General features: G+C 42.4%; 1 protein-coding gene and 1 long non-coding RNA gene across 4 annotated transcripts in view; one reads left to right on the forward strand and one right to left on the reverse strand.

Annotated features, from left to right (window-relative positions):
• LOC106005115 overlaps positions 1-19,966 on the reverse strand; it is a 31,196-nt gene extending 11,230 nt beyond the window's left edge. The window contains exon 1 of one of the 2 annotated variants that reach the window (XR_006609173.1): positions 19,843-19,964. This is a non-coding gene — a long non-coding RNA (uncharacterized LOC106005115). Of the gene's footprint in view, positions 1-19,842 lie in introns of both variants that reach the window. The other variant, XR_001178275.2, reaches the window with a different exon arrangement.
• LOC101673636 (5-hydroxytryptamine receptor 3E) lies at positions 216-7,708 on the forward strand. Of its 2 annotated transcripts, none has more exons than XM_004745119.3 (8): positions 216-349; positions 2,076-2,242; positions 5,189-5,298; positions 5,469-5,638; positions 5,963-6,123; positions 6,453-6,657; positions 6,823-7,038; positions 7,167-7,708. In XM_004745119.3, the coding sequence occupies exons 1-8, from the start codon at positions 283-285 to the stop codon at positions 7,394-7,396; spliced, it is 1,326 nt and encodes a 441-aa protein (XP_004745176.1). In that variant the 5' UTR covers positions 216-282; the 3' UTR covers positions 7,397-7,708. The 2 variants fall into 2 exon arrangements, with proteins under 2 accessions (XP_004745176.1, XP_012908025.1); XM_013052571.2 differs by having other exon boundaries at positions 6,823-7,008.
• Positions 19,967-20,021: the final 55 nt, after the last annotated feature.

Below are 20,021 nucleotides of genomic sequence, written 5' to 3' on the forward strand. Positions count from 1 at the left end.
GAGATCACACAAAGGTCTGAGTGTGGTACATATCAGCTAATACACAACCATACTCAACATTATAGTGAAATACAGAAGAGGGGAAGTCTTAACAGCAAACAGAACCTCCGGCATGGGCAAGAAAAAGACAACCAGAACTCTCTTCCCAGGAAGGTAACAAATGTCAGTGGTCAACCAATGCTATCAGCATTCAAAATCAGACTCTAGGTGTGGCCTCTGATCCTTTTTCCTGTGGTTTCCCGGGTGCTGGTACACTCCTGGAGATGAATTTAGACAAAGAAGATGGAAGGAAGCTGGTTCCAGAAAGAGAGATTCCCCTTCTTCCTTGTTCTCAATCTTCTGCTTCAAGGTAAGAAAGGGGCAACAACAGGGAAGAAGTGAAGACTCTCTGTAAACACCTAGAAACTTCTTACAAATCTCCAACTCCTAGAGATGATCTAAAGTGGGCATTGTTATTTCATAATTTTGTTATAATAATGCCTGAACAGACATTACATCTCTGAAAGACAGAGAATATCCTTCCAGAGATGTGCCACACAGGAACACTTCCATTTTTCTTCCCATGAGCCATCCCTGCTTGTCTTCTTTTCCATTTGACCTAAATGTACACCCATCTTTCTATACACAGATATGATTCTTTTTCCCCACAGCTATGAAACCAACCCCATTGCAGCAAAGTGCTCACTTTTAGCCTTAACTTCCTCATCCACCTACAAGATCCAAGTTCCCTAGGTTAGTAAGATGCCAGAGGGTAAGAGGTGGAGAGTGAAGATGGAGTAAGCCTATCTTTCAAGGAGTGATCATGGTAGAGTGGAAAGAACATGGGATTTGGAGACAGATGAACCTGGGTTTGAATATTGGTCCCTCACTTGACTCCTTATGTAACTTTGGGCAAATTGGTTGACTTCTCTGAGCTCGTTTCCTCATCTGTAAAATAGGACCTACCTTGCAGAGTTGTGAGGATGCAATGAGAGAAGTGAGTAGCACAGTGGCTGCCCGGCATTTGACAGGTATCAATAAATGTCATCTCTCTCCCTTAGGTTGTCATGTAACTTCTGAATAGGGGGAAATAGGGGAGGGCTGAACCAAAGGTGGCCAGTACAAGAAAGAGGAACAAATTGTACACCTAGTCTACTCAGTAGAAAACATTAGAAATGGTCCTCTAGTCACTCACAGACTATGCTTGACAAATGAAAATTCATTGCTCATAGAATGATTTAAGGATTTGCCTGGAGAACACCGTGACTCTGGGAATGGATAAGGCTCAATGTCCTTGGCACACAGCCCTCTCTCTCATTCCAGCTTGTTGTAACTCTAGCAAATTTCTACCAGTAGAGAATTGGAATATTTACCAGTCAGAAAAGAGGAGAAGGCAACACCACAAAAGCCTCACACTAGAAAACTGATAGAAGACTGGGCAGCAAAATAAGGAGATGGAAGGAACATTGGGGCAGTGAAGGTGAAATAGGTACATTCTCTTTGGGCATCACCCCCCAACAGAATCCTATCCAATGGCTATCACTGTCCCAGGGTTTGGTTTGCATATAGATTTGGGCATGCTTTGCATGAAAACAGAAAGGTTAGGAAGAAGGCCAGAGCCCTAACTCAGCTTACCACATTAGCTTCCATCATTTGCCTTCTAGCCCAACCCATCCTCCCTGGCCTTGGTGGGCCGCACCCAGCCTCTGGGCCTCTCTTGGAGCTCTCCCTCCCCCAATCTCTATTTCATCAATGGGGGTGTATGCTGCAGCAGCATCAAACAAATTAGGGTTCAGATCAAGTCCAGTTTCTGCCCCTAAATATTTGATGTCAGGAATTTAATTCCTCTCACTGAAACTCAGTTGACTCATTTATTACATAACGATAAAAATAATTTCTACCTGATAGGGGCCTGGGAGGGTAAAATGAGGTAATTTGTTGAAAGGGTTTAGACTATGCCTGGGACATAGTCAATGCTCAATAAATATTAGCTATCATTATTAACACAGGCTACCCCCACGATCCTGTCATAGGGCCCTCTCATAGGCAACATGAGATTTCTCTCCCTCTCCTCACACATTCTATGTCCTCTACAGGAAGGAGCAGTACCTTCATCAACAACTGCTCAGGGTCTTCCCAGGATGGCATGTATCCCACTGTTCTGGAGTCAGTGTTCAACAGGAAGGCCTTCCGTCCAGTCACCAATTTCAGCATCCCCACCCTAGTCAACATCTCCTTCACTATGTCTGCCATTCTAGATGCGGTGAGTGCTGATACCTCTAGCCCTTAATTTTTTCCCACCCTGGCAAGGCAAGCTCAAAAGCCCTTGTCCACATTTCAGCTTCCTCTCTCATTGCTATCTGGAATCTGCCCAATGAGAATCTCAGAGAAACTATGTCTGGTTCAGCAGGATGACATATTAACAGCACTAGAAGAGAATTTCTTTTCTTCTTAGCCAGCAATTCTCTACGCTGGCTGCATATCACTGTTCAGGTTCTGCTCCCAGAGGTTCTGATTGGATGAAACCCAGACTTTGGTATTTTTAAGCTCCTCAAGTGATTCTAAGATACAGCCAGGGTTAAGAAGTCCTCCTGTGAACTCTCATTCATGGTCCAAAACATCTGTTTTAATCAAGCTTTTGTCCTTGCCCTACATCTTGGCCTTGATCATAGCACCATTTTGACATATCTTGGGGGTTGGTAAATAGAAGTGGGGAGTGGGAGGAATGGACAGACTTCTTAGCAGCATCACACGGGAAACAGGAAATTCTTTTGACAAGATGAGAAACTACAGCTCTTATCATCGTTCCTGTGGCTGGATGGTCAATTGTTTATTCTCTCCCTTCATTAATAGTCAGAAAGGATTTTAAGCAAAGATATAATTATGACCTTTACGTACCTAACAAAATAGCTTTGAAACACATGATGGGGGCACCTGGGTGGCTCAGTCCATTAAATATCTGCCTTTGACTCAGGTCATGATCCTGGGGTCCTAGGATCAAGCCCCACATAGGGCTCCCTGCCCTCTGCCTGCTGCTCCCCCAACTTGTGCGCTCTCTCTCCCTCCCTCTCTCTCAGATAAACAAATAAAATCTTCTTTAAAAAAAGAAAGAAACACATGATGGAGAAACTTAAAAATCTACAATCACAGTGAGAGGCTTCAATATACTCCTTTCAAAAGTCAAGTAGAAAAAGAATAAAAATATTGTGATTTTTAACAGCACAGTTAAGAAACTTGATTTAGGGGGTGCCTGAGTGGCTCAATTGGTTGAGTCTCCAACTCTTGTTATTGGCTCAGGTCTTGATCTCAGGATCCTGAGGCCAAGCCCCATGTTAAGTTCCACGCTGGGTGTGGAGCATACTTTAAAAAAAAAAGGGGGGGGGACTAGATTTAATAAACTTTGTGCCAATGAATATGCATAATCTCTTCTGACACAAATGGAATATTGTCCCACACTGACCATATTCTTGACCACAAAGATCTCAATAAAGTCGAGAAAGCAGAAATTATCTAGACCACAATCTCTAATCACAATACAAAAAAATGAAACTAATCAGGAAAAGATAGCACTCCCCAAGAAAACCTTATTTCTTGGGAATTTAAAATTAAACTTCCAAATACTTTGGGCTAAAGAGAAAATAAAACAGGGGCACCTGGGCAGCATAGTCAATTAAGCGTCTGGCTCTTGGTTTCAGCTCAGGTTGTGATCTCAGGGTCATGATACTGAGCCATGCATCAGGCTATGCACTCAGCTCAGAGCCGCGTGAGACTCTCTCTCCCTCTCCCTCTGACTCTCCCCCCACGTGTGCACTGATGTGATCTTTCTCACTCTCTTTCACTTTCTCTCTTTTTCTCAAATAAATAAATCTTTAAAAAATAAAGATAAAATAAAATAAATAAACAGAAATTTTGAACTAATGAGAAATGAAGAGCTCTGCATATGAAAACCTATGAATGTAGCCAAAGTATAATAAGAATATATAAGAAATACATTAAAAATTTTGAATCTTAAGTGCATTAATTAGAAAAAAAGAGGGGAAGATGAAAGTAAATGAAGTAAGTTTCCAGTTTGAAAAGCATGGTTGAAGAGAAGGAAAGAGGAGAAAAATAATAGTAATGATCACCTAATCTTGCTCTCAAAGTGTAGTTCCCAGATGGGCAGCACTGGTTGATTACACCATCTGGAAGCCAAGAAATGCACACAGTTTTGGGTCCCACACAGCACGATCAACCATCCCAGCATGCCCAAGACTGAGTAATTCTCAGGACGTGGAATTTTCAATGCAAAAACTAACAAAATCCTGAGCAAATCAGGATGAGTTAGTCACCCAAGCAAATGAATCAGAATCTACAGTTCAAGAGGATCCCCAGGTGTTTTATATGCAAAGTGAGAGTTGAGAAGCACTGATCTAGTACAAGTCTTTGCTTAATGTGCATAGAGCTCTCTGTTGTGGCTGTGGTTCCACAAACTACAGCTGCTGTTGAAAGCGTCCTGAGACCACACAAGCCCACCCAGAACTAGACAATCCTAGAAAACAGTTTTCAAAGATTGCCAGACTTGGAAAAGAGAGTTTGGAAAGGTCATCCCAAAGACAAGGGAGGGTGGTGCCTGGCACCTGCCAAGGAGTGGAAGACCACTAAGCTTCTTGGGTTCAAAAAACCCAAGGGCTTGTTCAAGGTCTCCTTGCAATAAAGTCTGGTAAATGCAGTCTGGAAGACAGCTGAAGCCATGCTAGATATTAATACATAATGCCTATGACAACATTACAGTTTCAAAATCCACTGATAAGCCTTATTTCATTTGATACCTACTAATCTCCTTATTTCACACTAGGGAAATTCTAGCTCAGAGGTGCTAAGTTATTGATCTTTCATCTCTGAATCTCATTCCTACTGAAGAAAGGAGAGGATTTCTCTGGTCACCAGTAATTTCTCATGGAAATGGGAAAGGAGAATGATCAAAATTTATGAAGAAATGGATGCAGAGTGCTTCAATTCTATCTGTAATTCTTACTTATTGAAAAAAAAGCCAAAGTAACTTATCAAAATATTTATTCCACAAAGTTGAGTAATAGAAACACATGTTTATTATTTTATATATTTTTTATGTGCAGGAAATATTTCATAACCTTTTTAAAAAAATCAAAGGACAGGAAAAAACAGCTTCAATTCATATAAGGCTCTCACCTCTTTTACACCTGGGTTCTAGGTCTGGGATAACCCATTTATCAGATGGAACCCAGAGGAATGTGAGGGCATCACGAAGATCAGTGTGACAACCAGGAATCTGTGGCTCCCAGACATTTTCATCGTTGAGTTGTGCGTATAAAGGGCTGGGGAAAGGCAGAGGGAAGCCCCATTTTCTGGACTCAGTAGAATTTACAATCTACCATTGGAGTCACTACAAGCGGTCTTAAATGGCTGAGAAATGATCAGAAAGGTAAGAGGGAAAACTGTAACACCTGCATCCCACTCCATCTCTCTTACAGCATGGATGTAGATAAGACCCCAAAAGGGCTCACGGCATATGTAAGTAATGAAGGTCGCATCAGATATAAGAAACCCATGAAGGTGGCCAGCATCTGTAACCTAGATATCTTCTACTTCCCTTTTGACCAGCAGAACTGCACACTCACCTTCAGCTCATTCCTCTACACAGGTAAGTTGTGATGGAGTCTCAGAGATGTGGGTGAATGAGAGAAAACAATAAAACAACAAAAAATAAAATATTAAGAAATTATGAACAAATGGTGACCAAGGTGTGTGGGTAGAGCAAAGATTAAGGCTCTATGGATGTTTAAATATTTTCCATAAAGGCAGATCCGAAATCTATCTTGTTGATTACCACCCTAAGCTCTTTCAAAGTTTCTGCCATATGGTAGATACACAAAAATATGTGTTTAATGAAAAGACAAAAAAAGAGAGTGCAGTTGAGTCAACAGGAAACTGTATCCTTGGGAAATGATCTGGATCTCCCTTTTAGTGGAGAACATGTTGCTCGGCATGGAGAAAGAAGTGTGGGAAATAGCAGACACATCCCAGGACATCGTTCAAACCCATGGAGAGTGGGAGCTCCTGGGCATCAACAAGTCCACCCCAAAGATGTCCCTGGGCACCAGCCTGTATGATCAGATCATGTTCTATGTAAGTTCAGAGGCCCTTGCTTTTTCCTTCCTTCCTTGCTTCTACTCTTACCTACAATCTCCATCAAGAGGGTATCTCCCAAGTTTCAGTCTTACTTCTGCCAGGCCTGAACCTTCTCTCTTGGCTGCCCAGCCATGCTCTTTTTCCTAAAGCTCACTTCTCTGGCCTTAATCGCCCATGGCAGGTTCTATACTTAATTATGAAGCTGCATCCTGCATACCTAAAGATCTTAGAGTGATATCAGACCAACAGGAAAGGCAGAGACACAATCACTACTATTCCTGGAAGTCTCCAAATCCCTTATCCACTTCCCTTTCTTTCCTCTCAAGGTGGCCATCAGGCGCAGGCCCAGACTCTACATCATAAACCTCCTGTTGCCCAGTGGCTTTCTGATTGCCATCGATGCCATCAGCTTCTACCTCCCAGCAGAAAGCGGGAATCGTGCCCCATTCAAGATAACCCTTCTTCTGGGCTACAATGTCTTCCTGCTCATGATGAATGATTTACTCCCCACCAGTGGCACCCCCCTTATCAGTATGTCCTCTCCAGCCATTGGGAAAAGAAGGGTGGGAAAGGCTGACTGAACTAGCTCAGGGAAGGGAGTTATCCTGGGAAAAGGAGGTTCTCCAGGATATGATTGGAAGAGAGAAGTCCTAGGTTGGTGCCTCTGGCCCACATGTAGGCCTACCTTCCCTCCAGGTGTCTACTTTGCCCTGTGTCTGTCCCTGATGGTGGTGAGCCTGCTGGAGACCAGTTTCATCACCTACCTGCCGCACCTTGCCACCACCCAGCCCCCACCCATGCCTTGGTGGCTTCATTCTCTGCTCCTCTGTTGCACCAGGCCAAGAAAATGCTGCCCCACTGCACTCCAGAAGAGAAATAAAGGTCTGGCCCTACCCCCTGCCCACCTGCCTGGTAAGGGGTCAGCACTGCACACATTACCTCTTCCCACATAGTTTTTTCTCTGCTCCTACCTCCTTCCCTGTCCCCCTTCCTCCCCAGGTGAACTTCATGGTCCTAACTCAGTCTCTGTTTCTCTGTAGGTGTGAAGGAGCCTGTGGAGTTGGTGGGGAACGTGTCAGGTCCCAGAGAGGCAGAGTTAAATGGGTGGCCTCAATCAACAAGGGCCCAGGAGGAAGATGAGACTAAGAAGCAGCACTTGGTCAACCTATGGGTGCAGTTCAGCCACAGGCTGGACACCCTGCCCTTCTGCCTCTACCTGCTCCTCATGGCCACCTCTGTGGTCACAGCCATTGTCCTCTGGAACAACTAGCCATGATGTCTATCTGCTCCTGCTCTTGCTCCAGCCAAGAACTGCTTCTGGGACCAGAGACCAGTCAGGTTTTTGCCTTGTTGACTACCAACTGTCACAGCCCAAAGATGACCAGTTCCCTGTTGCATTCCATGCATCTCAATCCAGACCCACTGATCAGTCTCAACCAACTCCAGACATTTTCCTCTTGCATCTGCATCCTATAGACTTCCCTCAGTCTTCCCTTGAAGTTCTAGACTCCCCTATGTCTTCTCCATAGCAGTCCCACCTCCTCTGCTTGTTTACTTGTCCCAATAAATCATTCTACAGAGATCTCTGGTTCTTTATCATGTTTTCAGATAGCAAATTAACTATTCAGGACTGATAGTTGCAAAATACCACCTGTGCATCCCTCTGCCTGTGATAAAATTTTGATGTCATAACAGACTATTCTCTTACCTTCAAGTCCAATGTGACAATAGTCCTGTCTGGGAAGTTTTAATTTTCTTAGGCATTTTACTTTATTTTTTTAAGATTTTATTTATTTTTATTTTAGAGAGAGAGCAAGTTTGAGCAAGTTTGGGAGAAAGAGAGGGAGTGGGAGATAATCTCTAACAGATTCTGTGCTGAGCAGAGCCTGATGCAGGGCTTGATCTCAGGACCCTGTGATCATGACCTGATCCAAAACCAAGTTGGTCGCTCAACCTACTGAGCCACCAGGCACCCCACTTAGGGATTTTAAAAGACATATTTCTGGGACGCCTGGGTGGCTCAGTTGGTTAAGCAGCTGCCTTCGGCTCAGGTCATGATCCCAGGGTTCTGGGATCGAGTCCCACATCGGGCTCCTTGCTCGGCAGGGAGCCTGCTTCTCCCTCTGCCTCTGCCTGCCTCTCTGTCTGCCTGTGCTCACTCGCTCTCTCTCCCTCTGTCTCTGACAAATAAATAAATAAAATCCTAAAAAAAAAATTCTTAAAAAAAAAAGACATATTTCTTACTTGTAGATTCTTTTATTTATCTTTTTCACTATTGTAAAGGCATACTGTAGAGATATTACAGGTTGGTTCCAGAACATCACAATAAAGCAACTATCACAGTAAAAGTAGTCAATGAATTTTTTGACTTCCCAGTAGACATAAAAGTTATGTTTGAATTATACTGTAGTCTATTGAGTGTTCAATAGCACTATAGCTATTTGAGTCAGTTGAGCATCTGCCTTCGGCTCAGATCATAATCCCAAGATTCTGGGATCAGGCCCTGCATCAGGCACCCTGCTCAGTGGGGAGTCTGCTTCTCCACATCCCTCTGCTCCCCTCCAACTCACACTCTCTCTCAAATAAATAACTAAATCTAAAAAAAAGTGCATACCTTAATTTAAAAGTACTTTATGCTAAAACACACTAACCATCATCTGAGCTTTCAGCAAGTTGTAATCTTTTGACTTTAGAGGATCTTGCTTCAATGCTGATGGCTGCTGACTGCTGAGGGTAGTGGCTGCTGAAACTTGAGTGGCTGCAGCAATTTCTTGAGGACAATAGTGAAGTTTGCCACATCAACTGACTCTTCCTCTCACAATTTCTCTCTAGCATTCAATACTGTTTGATAGCTTTTAAGCTGTGGAACTTTCAAAATTGAGTCAGTCCTCTCAAATTCTAAGATTAGTAATATTCTACATCCTTTGCTGTCATCTCAACAATCTTCACAGCATCTTCACCAGGAGTAGATTCCATCTCAAGAAACCATTTTCTCTGCTCATCCATAAGAAGCCACTCCTCATCCGTCAGTTTTATCATGAGATTGCAGCAATTCAGTCCCATCTTCAGGCTCCGCTTCTAATTCCAGTTCTCCTGCTATTTCTACTACACCTGCGGGTTACTTCATGCACTGAAGCTTTGAATTCCTCCCTGTCATCCTTAAGGGCTGGAATCATCCTCTTCCAAACTGCTGTTACGCTGCTATTTTGGGCTCTTCCCGTGAATCATAAATACTCTTAATGGCATCTAGAATGGTGAATCTTTTGCAGAAGTTTTCAATTTACTTTGCCCAAATCCATCAGAGGAATCACTATCTACGGCAGCTATAGCCTTATGAAATGTATTTCTTAAATACTAAGACTTGAAAGTCAAAATTACTCTTTGATCCATGGCTGCAGAATGGATGTTGTGTTAGCAGACATGAAACATCATTCACATTGTACATCTCCATCAGAGTTCTTAGTGACCAGATGCATTGTCAATGAGCAGTAATATTTTGAAAACTTTTTTTCTGAGCACTAGGTCTCAATAGTGGGCTTAAAATACTTAGTAAACCATAGCAGATAAACAGATGTGCTGTCACCCAGGCTTTGTTGTTCAATTTACAGAGCACAAGTAGAGCAGATTTAGCATAATTCTTAAAGTCCTTGGGATTTTTGGAATGGTAAATGAGCATTGGCTTCAACTTAAAATCACCAGCTGCATTAGCTCTTTATAAGAGAGTCAGCCTATCCTCTGAAGCTTTGAAGCCAGGCATTAACTTTTCCTCTCTAGCTATGAAAGTCTTAGGAGGCATCTTCTTCCAATAGAAGGCTGTTTCCTCTACTTTGAAAATCTGTTGTTAACAGTAGTCACCTTCATGAGTTACCTTAGCTGGAACTTCTGCAGAACTTGCTGCAGCTTCTACATCAGCACTCTGCTGTTCACTCTTGTACATTTATGTTATGGTGACAACTTCTTTCCTTAATCCATCTGAATGAACCTCTGTTGTGCTTGATTGATCTTTTATCCAGACCACTTAAACTTTCTCCGTATCAGCAATAAAGCTGTTTTACTTTCTTATCATTCATGTGTTCACTGTAGTAGCACTTTTCATTTTCTTTAAGAACTTTTCAAAGATTTATTTATTTATTTATTTATTTGAGAGACAGAGAGTGCTCGGGGGCAAGGGCAGAGGGATAAGGAGGCAGAAACCCAGGCAGACTCCACACTGAGCACAGAGCCTGATGCAAAGCTCAATCTCATGAACCTGAGATCGTGACCTGAGTCAAAAACCAAGAATTCAACACTTAGCAACTGTGCCAGGTGCCCCAAGAACTCTTCCTTTGCATTCATAACTTGGATAACTGTTTGGTGCAAGAGGCCCAGCTTTTAACCTGTCTCGGTTTTCGACATATATTCCTCACTAAGCTCAATCATTTCTAGCTTTTGGTTTAAAGTGAGAGAAGTATGACTCTTCCTTTCACTTAACACCTAAAGGCCATTGGCCTAATTTCAATATTGTTGTGTCTGAAGGAATAGGGAATCCAAAGGAAAGAAAGAGAGAAGCGGGTACAGCCGGTTGGTGAAGCAATCAGAACATACACATTTATTAAGTTCACCATCTTATACGAGCATAGTTTGTGGCACTCCAAGACAATTACAATAGCAACATCAAAGATCATTAGTCACAGATTACCATAACAAATATAACAGGGAAAACACTTGAAATATTGAGAGAATTATCAAAATGTGACAGAGATACAAAGTGAGCAAATGTTTTTTGAAAATGGCGCTGATAGACTTGCTCAATGCAGGGTTGCCACAAACCTCCAATTTATAAAAAAAAACACAGTATCTGTGAGGTGTAATAAAGCTAAATGCAATAAAATGAAGTTTAACTGGGGGCACCTGGGTAGCTCAGGTTAAAGCCTCTGCCTTCGGCTCAGGTCATGGTCCTGGGATCAAGCCCCATATCGGGCTCTCTGCTCAGCAGGGAGCCTGCTTCCCTCACTCTCTCTCTCTGCCTGCCTCTCTGCCTACTTCTGATCTGTCAAATAAATAAATAAATAAAATCTTTTAAAAAAAAAAAAGAAGTTTAACTGAAAATGAGTTCGGCAAGGTTACAGGATATAAAATCAATGTGCAAAAAGCATTATATTTACATACATTAGCAATAAATAACCTGAAAATAAAATTAGGAATCATAAAAAATAAGACATTTAGGAATAAACCTAACAAAAGAAGTATAAGACTTATATATTGAAAACTACAAAACACTGCTGAAAAAATTAAAGACGATCTAAATAAATGGAAATATCTATCATGTTCTAGATTTGGAAAACTTCATATTGTGAAGATGGCAACATTTCCCAAATTAACCTACATATTCAACACAATCCTTATCAAAATCCTAGCTGTCTTTTTTGTAGAAACTGACAAGCTGATTCTAAAATTCATATGGAAATGCAAGAAACTCAGAATAGCCAAAATAATCATGGAAGAAAACACAGTTGGTAGTCGTACACTAACTGATTTCAAAACTTACTACAAACTAAAATAGTCAAGATAGTGTGTTTCTGACATAAGAATAGACATATAGATCAATGAAATGGAATTGAGAGTTCATAAACAAACCCTAACATTTATGATTAATTTATTTTGTACAAAGGGACCAAGACGGGGATGCCTGGGTGGCTCAGGTGGTTAAGAGGCCATCTCTTGGTTTCAACTCAGGTCATGATCTCAGAGTCCTGGGATTGACTCCCACAATGGGCTCTGCTAGGAGCCTCCTTTTTTCCCCGTTGACCTCTCCCTCCTTGTGCTCTCTCTCTCTAATGACTTTATAATTGTTTTAAGATTTTATTTATTTATTTGACAGACAGAGATCACAAGTAGGCAGAGAGGCAGGCAGAGAGAGAGGAAGGGAAGCAAGCTCCCTGCTGAGCAGAGAGCCCAATGTGGGGCTCCATCCCAGGGCCCTGGGATCATGACCTGAGCCGAAGGCAGAGGCCTTAACCCACTGAACCACCCAGGCGCCCCTCTCTCTAATGACTTAAAAAAAAAATCTGTTGGCAAATTTTACTAGACATTGAACTGATAAAACTTAAATTCACCAGAAAGATAAAATATTTCAAATTCTATACACCTAAAAAATGAAGCTTCAAAGTATATGAAGTAAAAATTGACAAAACTGTAAGAAATAATTAACAAATCCACCACCTTAGTAAAAGATTTAAAATATACTTCTCAGTATTCAGTAGATCAAAAAGATAAATGAATAAGGATACAGGAGACTTGAATATCTTAATTAACCATATTAATTTAATAGATACATAAGGAACACATTTTAATAAGGGAATAATACACATTATTTCCAAATGCCTGTGGAATATTTGTGAGTATTAACCATACATAAACCAAATCTCAACAGATATCAAGGAATTGGTGTTATACAGACGTTTTCCATGAAAATTATGGTCCTCAGAGCAACATCAGCAACATGTAAAAGCCTATTAGAAACGTGTAAGCTTAGGGGCACCTGGGTGGTTCAGATGGTTAAGCGTCTGCCTTCAACTCAGGTCATTATCTTTGGGCCTGGGATCAAGCCCTTCGTAGGGTTCCCTGCTCAGCAGGAAGCCAGCTTGTCCTCCCTCTGCCCCCCACCCCAAGCTCGTGCTTTCTCTCTCTCTTTCTGTCTCAAATGAATAAATAAAACCTTAAAAAAAAAAAAGAAAGAAAAAGAAAGGAAGGAAGGAAGGAAAGAAAGAAGGAAGAAAAATAAATGTATAAGCTCAAAGAAAGAAAGAAAAATAAAAGAAATGCATAAGCTCAGGGGTACCTGGCTGGCTCAGTTGGTAGACCATGTGACTCTCAATCTCAGGGTCCTGAGTCTGAGGCCCACACTGGGCAAGGAGCCTACTTAAAAAAAAAAAAATGTAGGGCGCCTGGGTGGCTCAGTGGGTTAAGCCACTGCCTTCGGCTCAGGTCATGATCTCAGGGTCCTGGGATCGAGTCCCGCATCGGGCTCTCTGCTCAGCAGGGAACCTGCTTCCTCCTCTCTCTCTCTCTGCCTGCCTCTCTGCCTACTTGTAATCTCTCTCTGTCAAATAAATAAATAAAATCTTAAAAAAAAAAAAAAAAAAAAGTAAAAACTCAGCACCCCCCCTCAAAATCTCCTAGGTCAGAGTCTACATTTTGACAAGATCCCCAGAAAATTCATGTGTACATTAAAGTTTGACATAAAGCATGTTTTCCTTTTTCTTTTTCTTTTTTTTTTTAAGTTTTATTTATTGAGGCACCTGGGTGGCTCAGTGGGTTAAGCCTCTGCCTTCACCTCCTCCGGTCATGATCTTCTACCATTGCAGAACTCCTGGCACATGGTCACCTGCCTCTATGGCAACCAAATATTCCAGTTTTCCAAGGACTGAGAATTTCCTTGAGTCCAGGATGCAGAACTTTCAATGCTAAAATTGGGATAGCCCTGGACAACATGGACAGTTGGTCACCTTACCTGCTTCCTCTCCTTCACACCCCAGCCCTCCCCCTCCAGGAACATCCATGTCCCTTGGAGAAGCCTGAATAAAAAGCAGGTAAGATATAGTGTCACAATCTTCTTACAATCCCTGCTACATCAGTATTCAAGACCCTGATAATCAGGCTGATGCATCAGCCATACTATTTTTTTTCTCTTGGCAAAGCTATCTCAAGAACCCTACTGGCTCTCTCCAGAGAGAGATGGCTCACTCCCCATCTATGAAGTTCAAGCTGTCGTCAAGAAAACTGGTCTCAGGAGTGCCTGGCAGTTAGGCTGCAGCCTTTGGCTGGGGTCATGATTCCAGGGTCCTGGATTGAGCCTGAGTTTGGCTTCCTGCTCAGCAGAGAGTCTGCTTTTCCCTCCCTCTGCCTCTTCCCCAGCTTGTGGATGCAGGCGCATGTACATGTGTACTCATGCACGCTTTCTCTCAAATAAATAAATAAAATATTTAAAAAGGAAGGAAGGGAGAGCGAGAAAAAGAGAGGAAGGAAGGAAGAAAAGAAAAACAAAACTGGTTTCAGAGCAGCCAGGTCAAATTCCTTCCCAAAGGGATCCTGGGCTCCAAGTACATTGTGGATATGGTGGGCTCCTTCTTTACAGTTCTGGAACACTCTGTCAAAAGGTACCTGAGTAAGTCTAAAATACAGACTTAAGCTATAGATACAGATAGAACTGATTGGTGCACAACACAGCAATGACCTCTAGGGGGTGGTGGTGCCCAACTCCACATGCCACCCTCTAGCACCTTATCAAGGCCCAGCCCAAGTACAGTATCATATGTATCAATGACTTTCTTTTCCCCCTTTTCCCCCCTTCCTTCATCTCTTCCCTTAATTTTTTTTTAAGATTTATTTATCTATTTATTTGAGAAAGAGAGGGAGAGCCTTCGCTAGCACATGCAAGGGGAGGGGTGGGAGGTGAGGGGCAGAGGGAGGGAGGAGGAGGGAGAGAGAGAGAGAGAGAGAGAGATTGATTGAGCAGACTTCCCTCTGAGCTAAGGGTGGAGCCAGATACAGGACTCAATCTCACCCTGAGACCATGACTTGAGCAGACATCAAGAGCTGTCAGATGCTTAACGGACTGAGCCACACAGGCACTCCTTCCCTTAAGTTCACAAGTGAAGTTTCTTCTGAATAATCCCAGCCTGTTTTGACTGGGCTATAGAAGATTTAGAGGATCTTTTTTCCTCAACTCTCAGCCTAGAAGACAAAGAGGATTGTTATACCCATAGAAACTAGTTTTATCACCCGGGATGAGAGTGAAGATTCTAGGAAAATAACAACAACAACAATAATGACAAAAAAGACATGATGTGGGGTGCCTGGGTGGTTCAGTGGGTTAAAGCCTCTGCCTTCAGCTAGGGTCATGATCCCAGGGTTCTGGGATCGAGCCCCACATCGGGCTCTCTGCTCAGCAGGGAGCCTGCTTCCTCCTCTCTCTCTCTGCCTGTCTCTCTGTCTACTTGTGATCTCTATCTGTCAAATAAATAAATAAAATCTTAAAAAAAAAAAAAAGATGCGATGTAAGAGAACTCAGACGTTTAGCTACTCTGTCATTTTCTAGCAAGCTAGGATATGAACAGTAAAAACTTCAGCTATCCTATAACATATTTAGAACATTCAACTTTCAGAATGACTCCAGATCAAAAAGTAACTAGAAAAATAAGCAACACTTGTGGCAGTGAACAATTGGCTCTGATTACTAAGCCACAAGTAAGCCCAGCTGAGAAGCACAAAAGGCTCTAAGATTTACTGTCGAAGTGTTCTAATCCACCAGCTTGATGCATGTGATCACTAAAGCCCTGACTCTTTAGCAATGCCTAGAAACGGCCAGCTCTGTGTATATATCAAGGGTACCCTGCAGGGGACATACTCTACCATTATTCTGACATCTCTGTAGTAGGACCTGAAGAGAAAGAAAAAAAAAATGCCATTTAAAAGCTAAAAGAAGGGACGCCTGGGTGGCTCAGTTGGTTGGGCTGCTGTCTTTGGCTCAGATCATGATCCCAGCGTCCTGGGATCCAGTCCCACATCGGGCTCCTTGCTCCGCAGGGAGCCTGCTTCTCCCTCTGTCTCTGCCTGCCACTCTGTCTGCCTGTGCTCGCTCTGGCTCTCTCTCTCTGACAAATAAATAAATAAAATCTTAAAAAAAAATTTAAAAATAAAAGTTAAAAGAAAATATAGGAGAAAAACCTCACAACATTGGATTTGACAGTGATTTCTTGGATATGACACCAAAAGTATAGGTCACAAAAGAAAAATAGATAAGTTCGACTTCACCAAAGTGAAAACTTCTGTGCATCAAAGGATATCATCAACAGGGTGAAAAGGTAACCCATGAAATTGGAGAAAATATTTGCAAATAATATCTCTGATAAGAGATTGATATCCAGAATATATAAAGAATTCCTACAACTTAAGAAAAAAAAATTTAAATGCTCAAATAGACACAATAGACTTTAATAGACCAGAAGGCTGGTTGCCAGAGCTAAGGGGAGAAGGGAATGAGGAGTTCTTGTCTAATGAGTACAGGGCTGTAGTTCTGCAACATGAAAAGAGTTCCATGGATGGGTGGTGGTGACAGTAGCACAACAATGTGAATGTCCTTAGCACTACTGAACTGTGCACTTAAAAATGGTCAAGATGGGAAATTTTATGTTGTATGTATTTTACCACAATTAAAAAACAAAACAAAAAGCCTCAGCTTGGGAGAGCCTGAAATTACTTTTACGTATTTGCTTAAAGTTGTCTCATCAGACTCTCAATTACTGACTAGCAACAACCAGTCATTCATTTGGCAAATATATGCCATGTGCCGAGTGTTCATCCAGACACCTGGGATACAGAGTGAATAAAACAGATGAAAGCCCTGATTTTCACAGAGCTTACATTCTAAACTGATTGTTTTTTTTTAAGATTTTATTTATTTATTTGACAGAGAGATCACAAGTAGGCAGAGAAGCAGGCAGAAAGAGGGAGAGAAGCAGGCTCCCTACTGAGCAGGGCTCCATCCCAGGACCCTGAGATCATGACCTGAGCCAAAGGCAGAGGCTTAACCCACTGAGACACCCAGGTGCCCCAAAACTGATTGATATTTAAGACCCACACCTTAATGCTGATATATTAATTTACAAAAAGAAGCAGAACTGATAGTTGACCAAAGAAATACAAATGGTCTTTTAACATGTGAAAAGATGCAACATATCTCAAAATAAGAGAAATGAAAATTAAAACTACACTTTGTAAAAAAAAAAATTAAAGAAAAAAAAACTACACTTTGTTTCGTCTATGGATTGGCAGAAACTCCGAATTGTTGACAACATACTGTGTTGGTGAGGTTGTAGGGAAACGTACTCCCATACATTGCTGTTGTAAGGACAAAAACACATTTTCCATGGGTAGCAATTATGTAATAATTAAGCATTTACGCATCAGCAGGCTTCCCAGTGAGTTCAACAGCTTATCATTTGCCATGGGAATTGTATCCAATTTGAACCAGTCACTCTCCTTTAAGAACGAGTTCTAAAAAATGAATGCAGGGGAGCCTGGGGGGCTCAGTGGGTTAAAGCCTCTGCCTTCAGCTCAGGTGCTCTCTGCTCAGCAGGGAGCCTGCTTCCTCCTCTCTCTGCCTGCTTCTCTGCCTACTTGTGATCTCCGTCTGTCAAATAAATAAATAAAATCTTTTAAACAAATGAATGCAAATTTACAAAGATATCAATAGGAGGATGCTTGTTGCAGCATTACCTGTAATAGCAAACCTGCAGCCTCCCCCCACCCCACCCAAAAATCTGAACATTTATCAACACACATGCTTTTTCAAATAAATAAAATCTTTGGAAAAGAAAATGAAAGAAAAATTTTAAAGATTTTATTTATTTATTTGACAGAGAGAAATCACAAGTAGGCAGAGAGGCAGGCAGAGAGAGATAGAGAGGAGGAAGCAGGCTCCCTGCTGAGCAGAGAGCCCGATGCGGGACTCGATCCCAGGACCCTGAGATCATGACCTGAGCCGAAGGCAGCGGCCCAACCACTGAGCCACCCAGGCGCCCGAAAGAAAAATTTTAAAACACAGTAACTCCCCATTTCCTTGTCCCAGCCAGCCCCTAGCAACCACAATTCTACTATCTATTGACTCTTCTAGGTATTCATATAAATGGAATCATACAGTATTTGTCTTTTTGTTACTGGCTTATTTCACTTAGCATAATATCCCCAAGGCTCATCCATGTTATAGATTATGTCAGAATTTCCTTCCTTTTTAAGACTGAATAATAGTCTGTCATATGTATATCTCACATTTTGCTTATCTACTTATTCGCCAATGGACACTTGGTTTGCTCTCCATGTTTTAGCTATTGTGAATAATGATGCTATGAACCTGGGTGTTTAAATATCTGAGACCCCATTTTCACAGTATATATCCAGAAATAGAATTGCTGAAGCTTATGGTAATTCTATATTTTATCTTTTGAAGAACCACTGTCCTATTTTCCACAGTGGCTATACTGTTTTTCATTCTTACCAACAGTGCACAAGGACTCCAATTTCTCCACATCCTCACCAACACTTGTTATTTTCAGTTTCGTTTTGGTTTGGTTTTTTGATAGTGGCCATCCTGACGGATGTGAGGGGACATCTCATTGTACTTTTGATTTGTAATTCCCTAATGTTTAGTGATGTTGAGCATCTTTGCATGTACTTTACTGACCATTTGTATATCTTTTTTTTTTTTTTGAGAAATGCTTATTCAAGAACTTGACTCATTCTTTGTTTCAATTTTTGTTGTTGTTGAGTCTAGTAAGTTTTGAAACAAATGTTCTCTCTGAGACCCATCCATTAAAAACCTCATCCATCCAGTTACCTGTCTACAGAATTAGAAGCCCGGGATTTATCATTCACCACTTTCCCGGGTCACAAGAGGCCTTTAAAAATATCTAGAATTGAACCTACTTTCCATCTGCTTCACCATCTCCACTACCACCATCACCCTACCTCCATGTGTGTGCCAGCACCCGCATATCACTAGTCCAGTTTAGTCATCCTTTTTTTTCTTTCTGCCTATGGATTTGTAGGACAGTAGAACAGCATTCTTGTTAATGTACAAATATTTAATCAAAAACTTTTACTGAGTTGCCTCCTACTTTTCCTTCTCCAGGCTTAATTTTCCAAAATCCTTAAAAAATAGTTTTTGCCCAGCAGTCTCATTCACTAGGATGAGGAAGAAACGAAAAGACCTCCCTGGTCCTACGTGGAAACAACAAATCTAAGCCTTCCGAATGTCAAATCCCAAAGCGCAAGGAGAGCATGGGTGTGCAGGTATTTGCAGGACAAGCGATTGTGGAATTCGGACAGTTCTGGGAGCAATGCCTTGCTGGAAAACTCCTGACCTACAAATGAGCCGAGCTGTGTTACCTTGTTTCCACGGAGTCTCCACGGTCTGGCTCAGCAGCAGGCCTGGTTTTCTCCCTGCAGCCACCACCTTTCCCCCCAATCCTCCCCCATCTCCTGAGCCTAGAGCTTTGTTTGAGTCTCTGTGCTCGAAGTTCCTTCCGCCTCCAAGGCTTACCTCCAGCCCCACTCAACTTTATGGTGTTCCTGGATCCACCCCAACTCCACTCTAAGAGTAGGGTTTCAATAAATGCCGACAGGCCGAATGAACGAAGAAATGAGGAAATCATAATATAGTAACTTTCAGCCCCACATAACTTGGCAGAAAGACTGTGGCACTATGAAGTGGGCCAGATCGGGGTCCAATACCAGTTCTTCCACTAAGTAGCTGGGGGAAGCTCATCCCTCTCTGAGAGTTCAAGAAACAAACGAATGAAGAAGACGAACGAATGAATAAGGACGTTCTCCAGAAATGTGTGAAGAACTAAACGACTTAAGGCTTGTATGGTCCCCTGGCCACCATCAGCGCTCAACAGAATTGCTACTCTCCCTACTATACTATACTACGTTCCGTATTTAGGTGGACTGTGAGTTGCCTGGGGTAAGGGACTATCTGGGTGGGGTCCGAGCTCCCCGAGATGCCGGGTCACATTTATGTGACTGGAATGTAGATGGAGGGCTACAGTTGTTAACATGCTCCGGGCGAGGAAGACTACATATTCCGAATGGATCTGGCCCCTTCGCAGAGACCCCCAGACCTACCATCCCTCAAGAATCGCAGCCTGTTCGCGTACAAATGAAGGCCTACTGTACCTGCAGATCGAGTGTGTGGTCCAAAGGACTCCACACCACCGCGCGCCTCAACCCGCGGGGCGGGCCGGAGGCGCACGGCTGGCTCCTCCCAGCTCACACTATGGCGCGGGGACACTCCCGGGCCACACGCCTGCGCATTGCGTTTTCCGCGTCTCCTCCCTCCTCCCCCTCTTTAGTCC

Source organism: Mustela putorius, unplaced genomic scaffold (assembly GCF_011764305.1).
Source record: "Mustela putorius furo isolate JIRA1106 unplaced genomic scaffold, ASM1176430v1.1 tig00003834_pilon_pilon_pilon, whole genome shotgun sequence".
NCBI classification, from domain to species: Eukaryota; Metazoa; Chordata; class Mammalia; order Carnivora; family Mustelidae; genus Mustela; species Mustela putorius.

Coding starts and splice junctions, on each gene's coding strand:
- LOC101673636 (XM_004745119.3), top strand. CDS start 283: ATGGAAGGAAGCTGGTTCCAGAAAGAGAGATTCCCCTTCTTCCTTGTT. Junction 350..2,075: donor TCTCAATCTTCTGCTTCAAG/GTAAGAAAGGGG, acceptor TGTCCTCTACAG/GAAGGAGCAGTACCTTCATC. Junction 5,299..5,468: donor GACATTTTCATCGTTGAGTT/GTGCGTATAAAG, acceptor TCTCTCTTACAG/CATGGATGTAGATAAGACCC.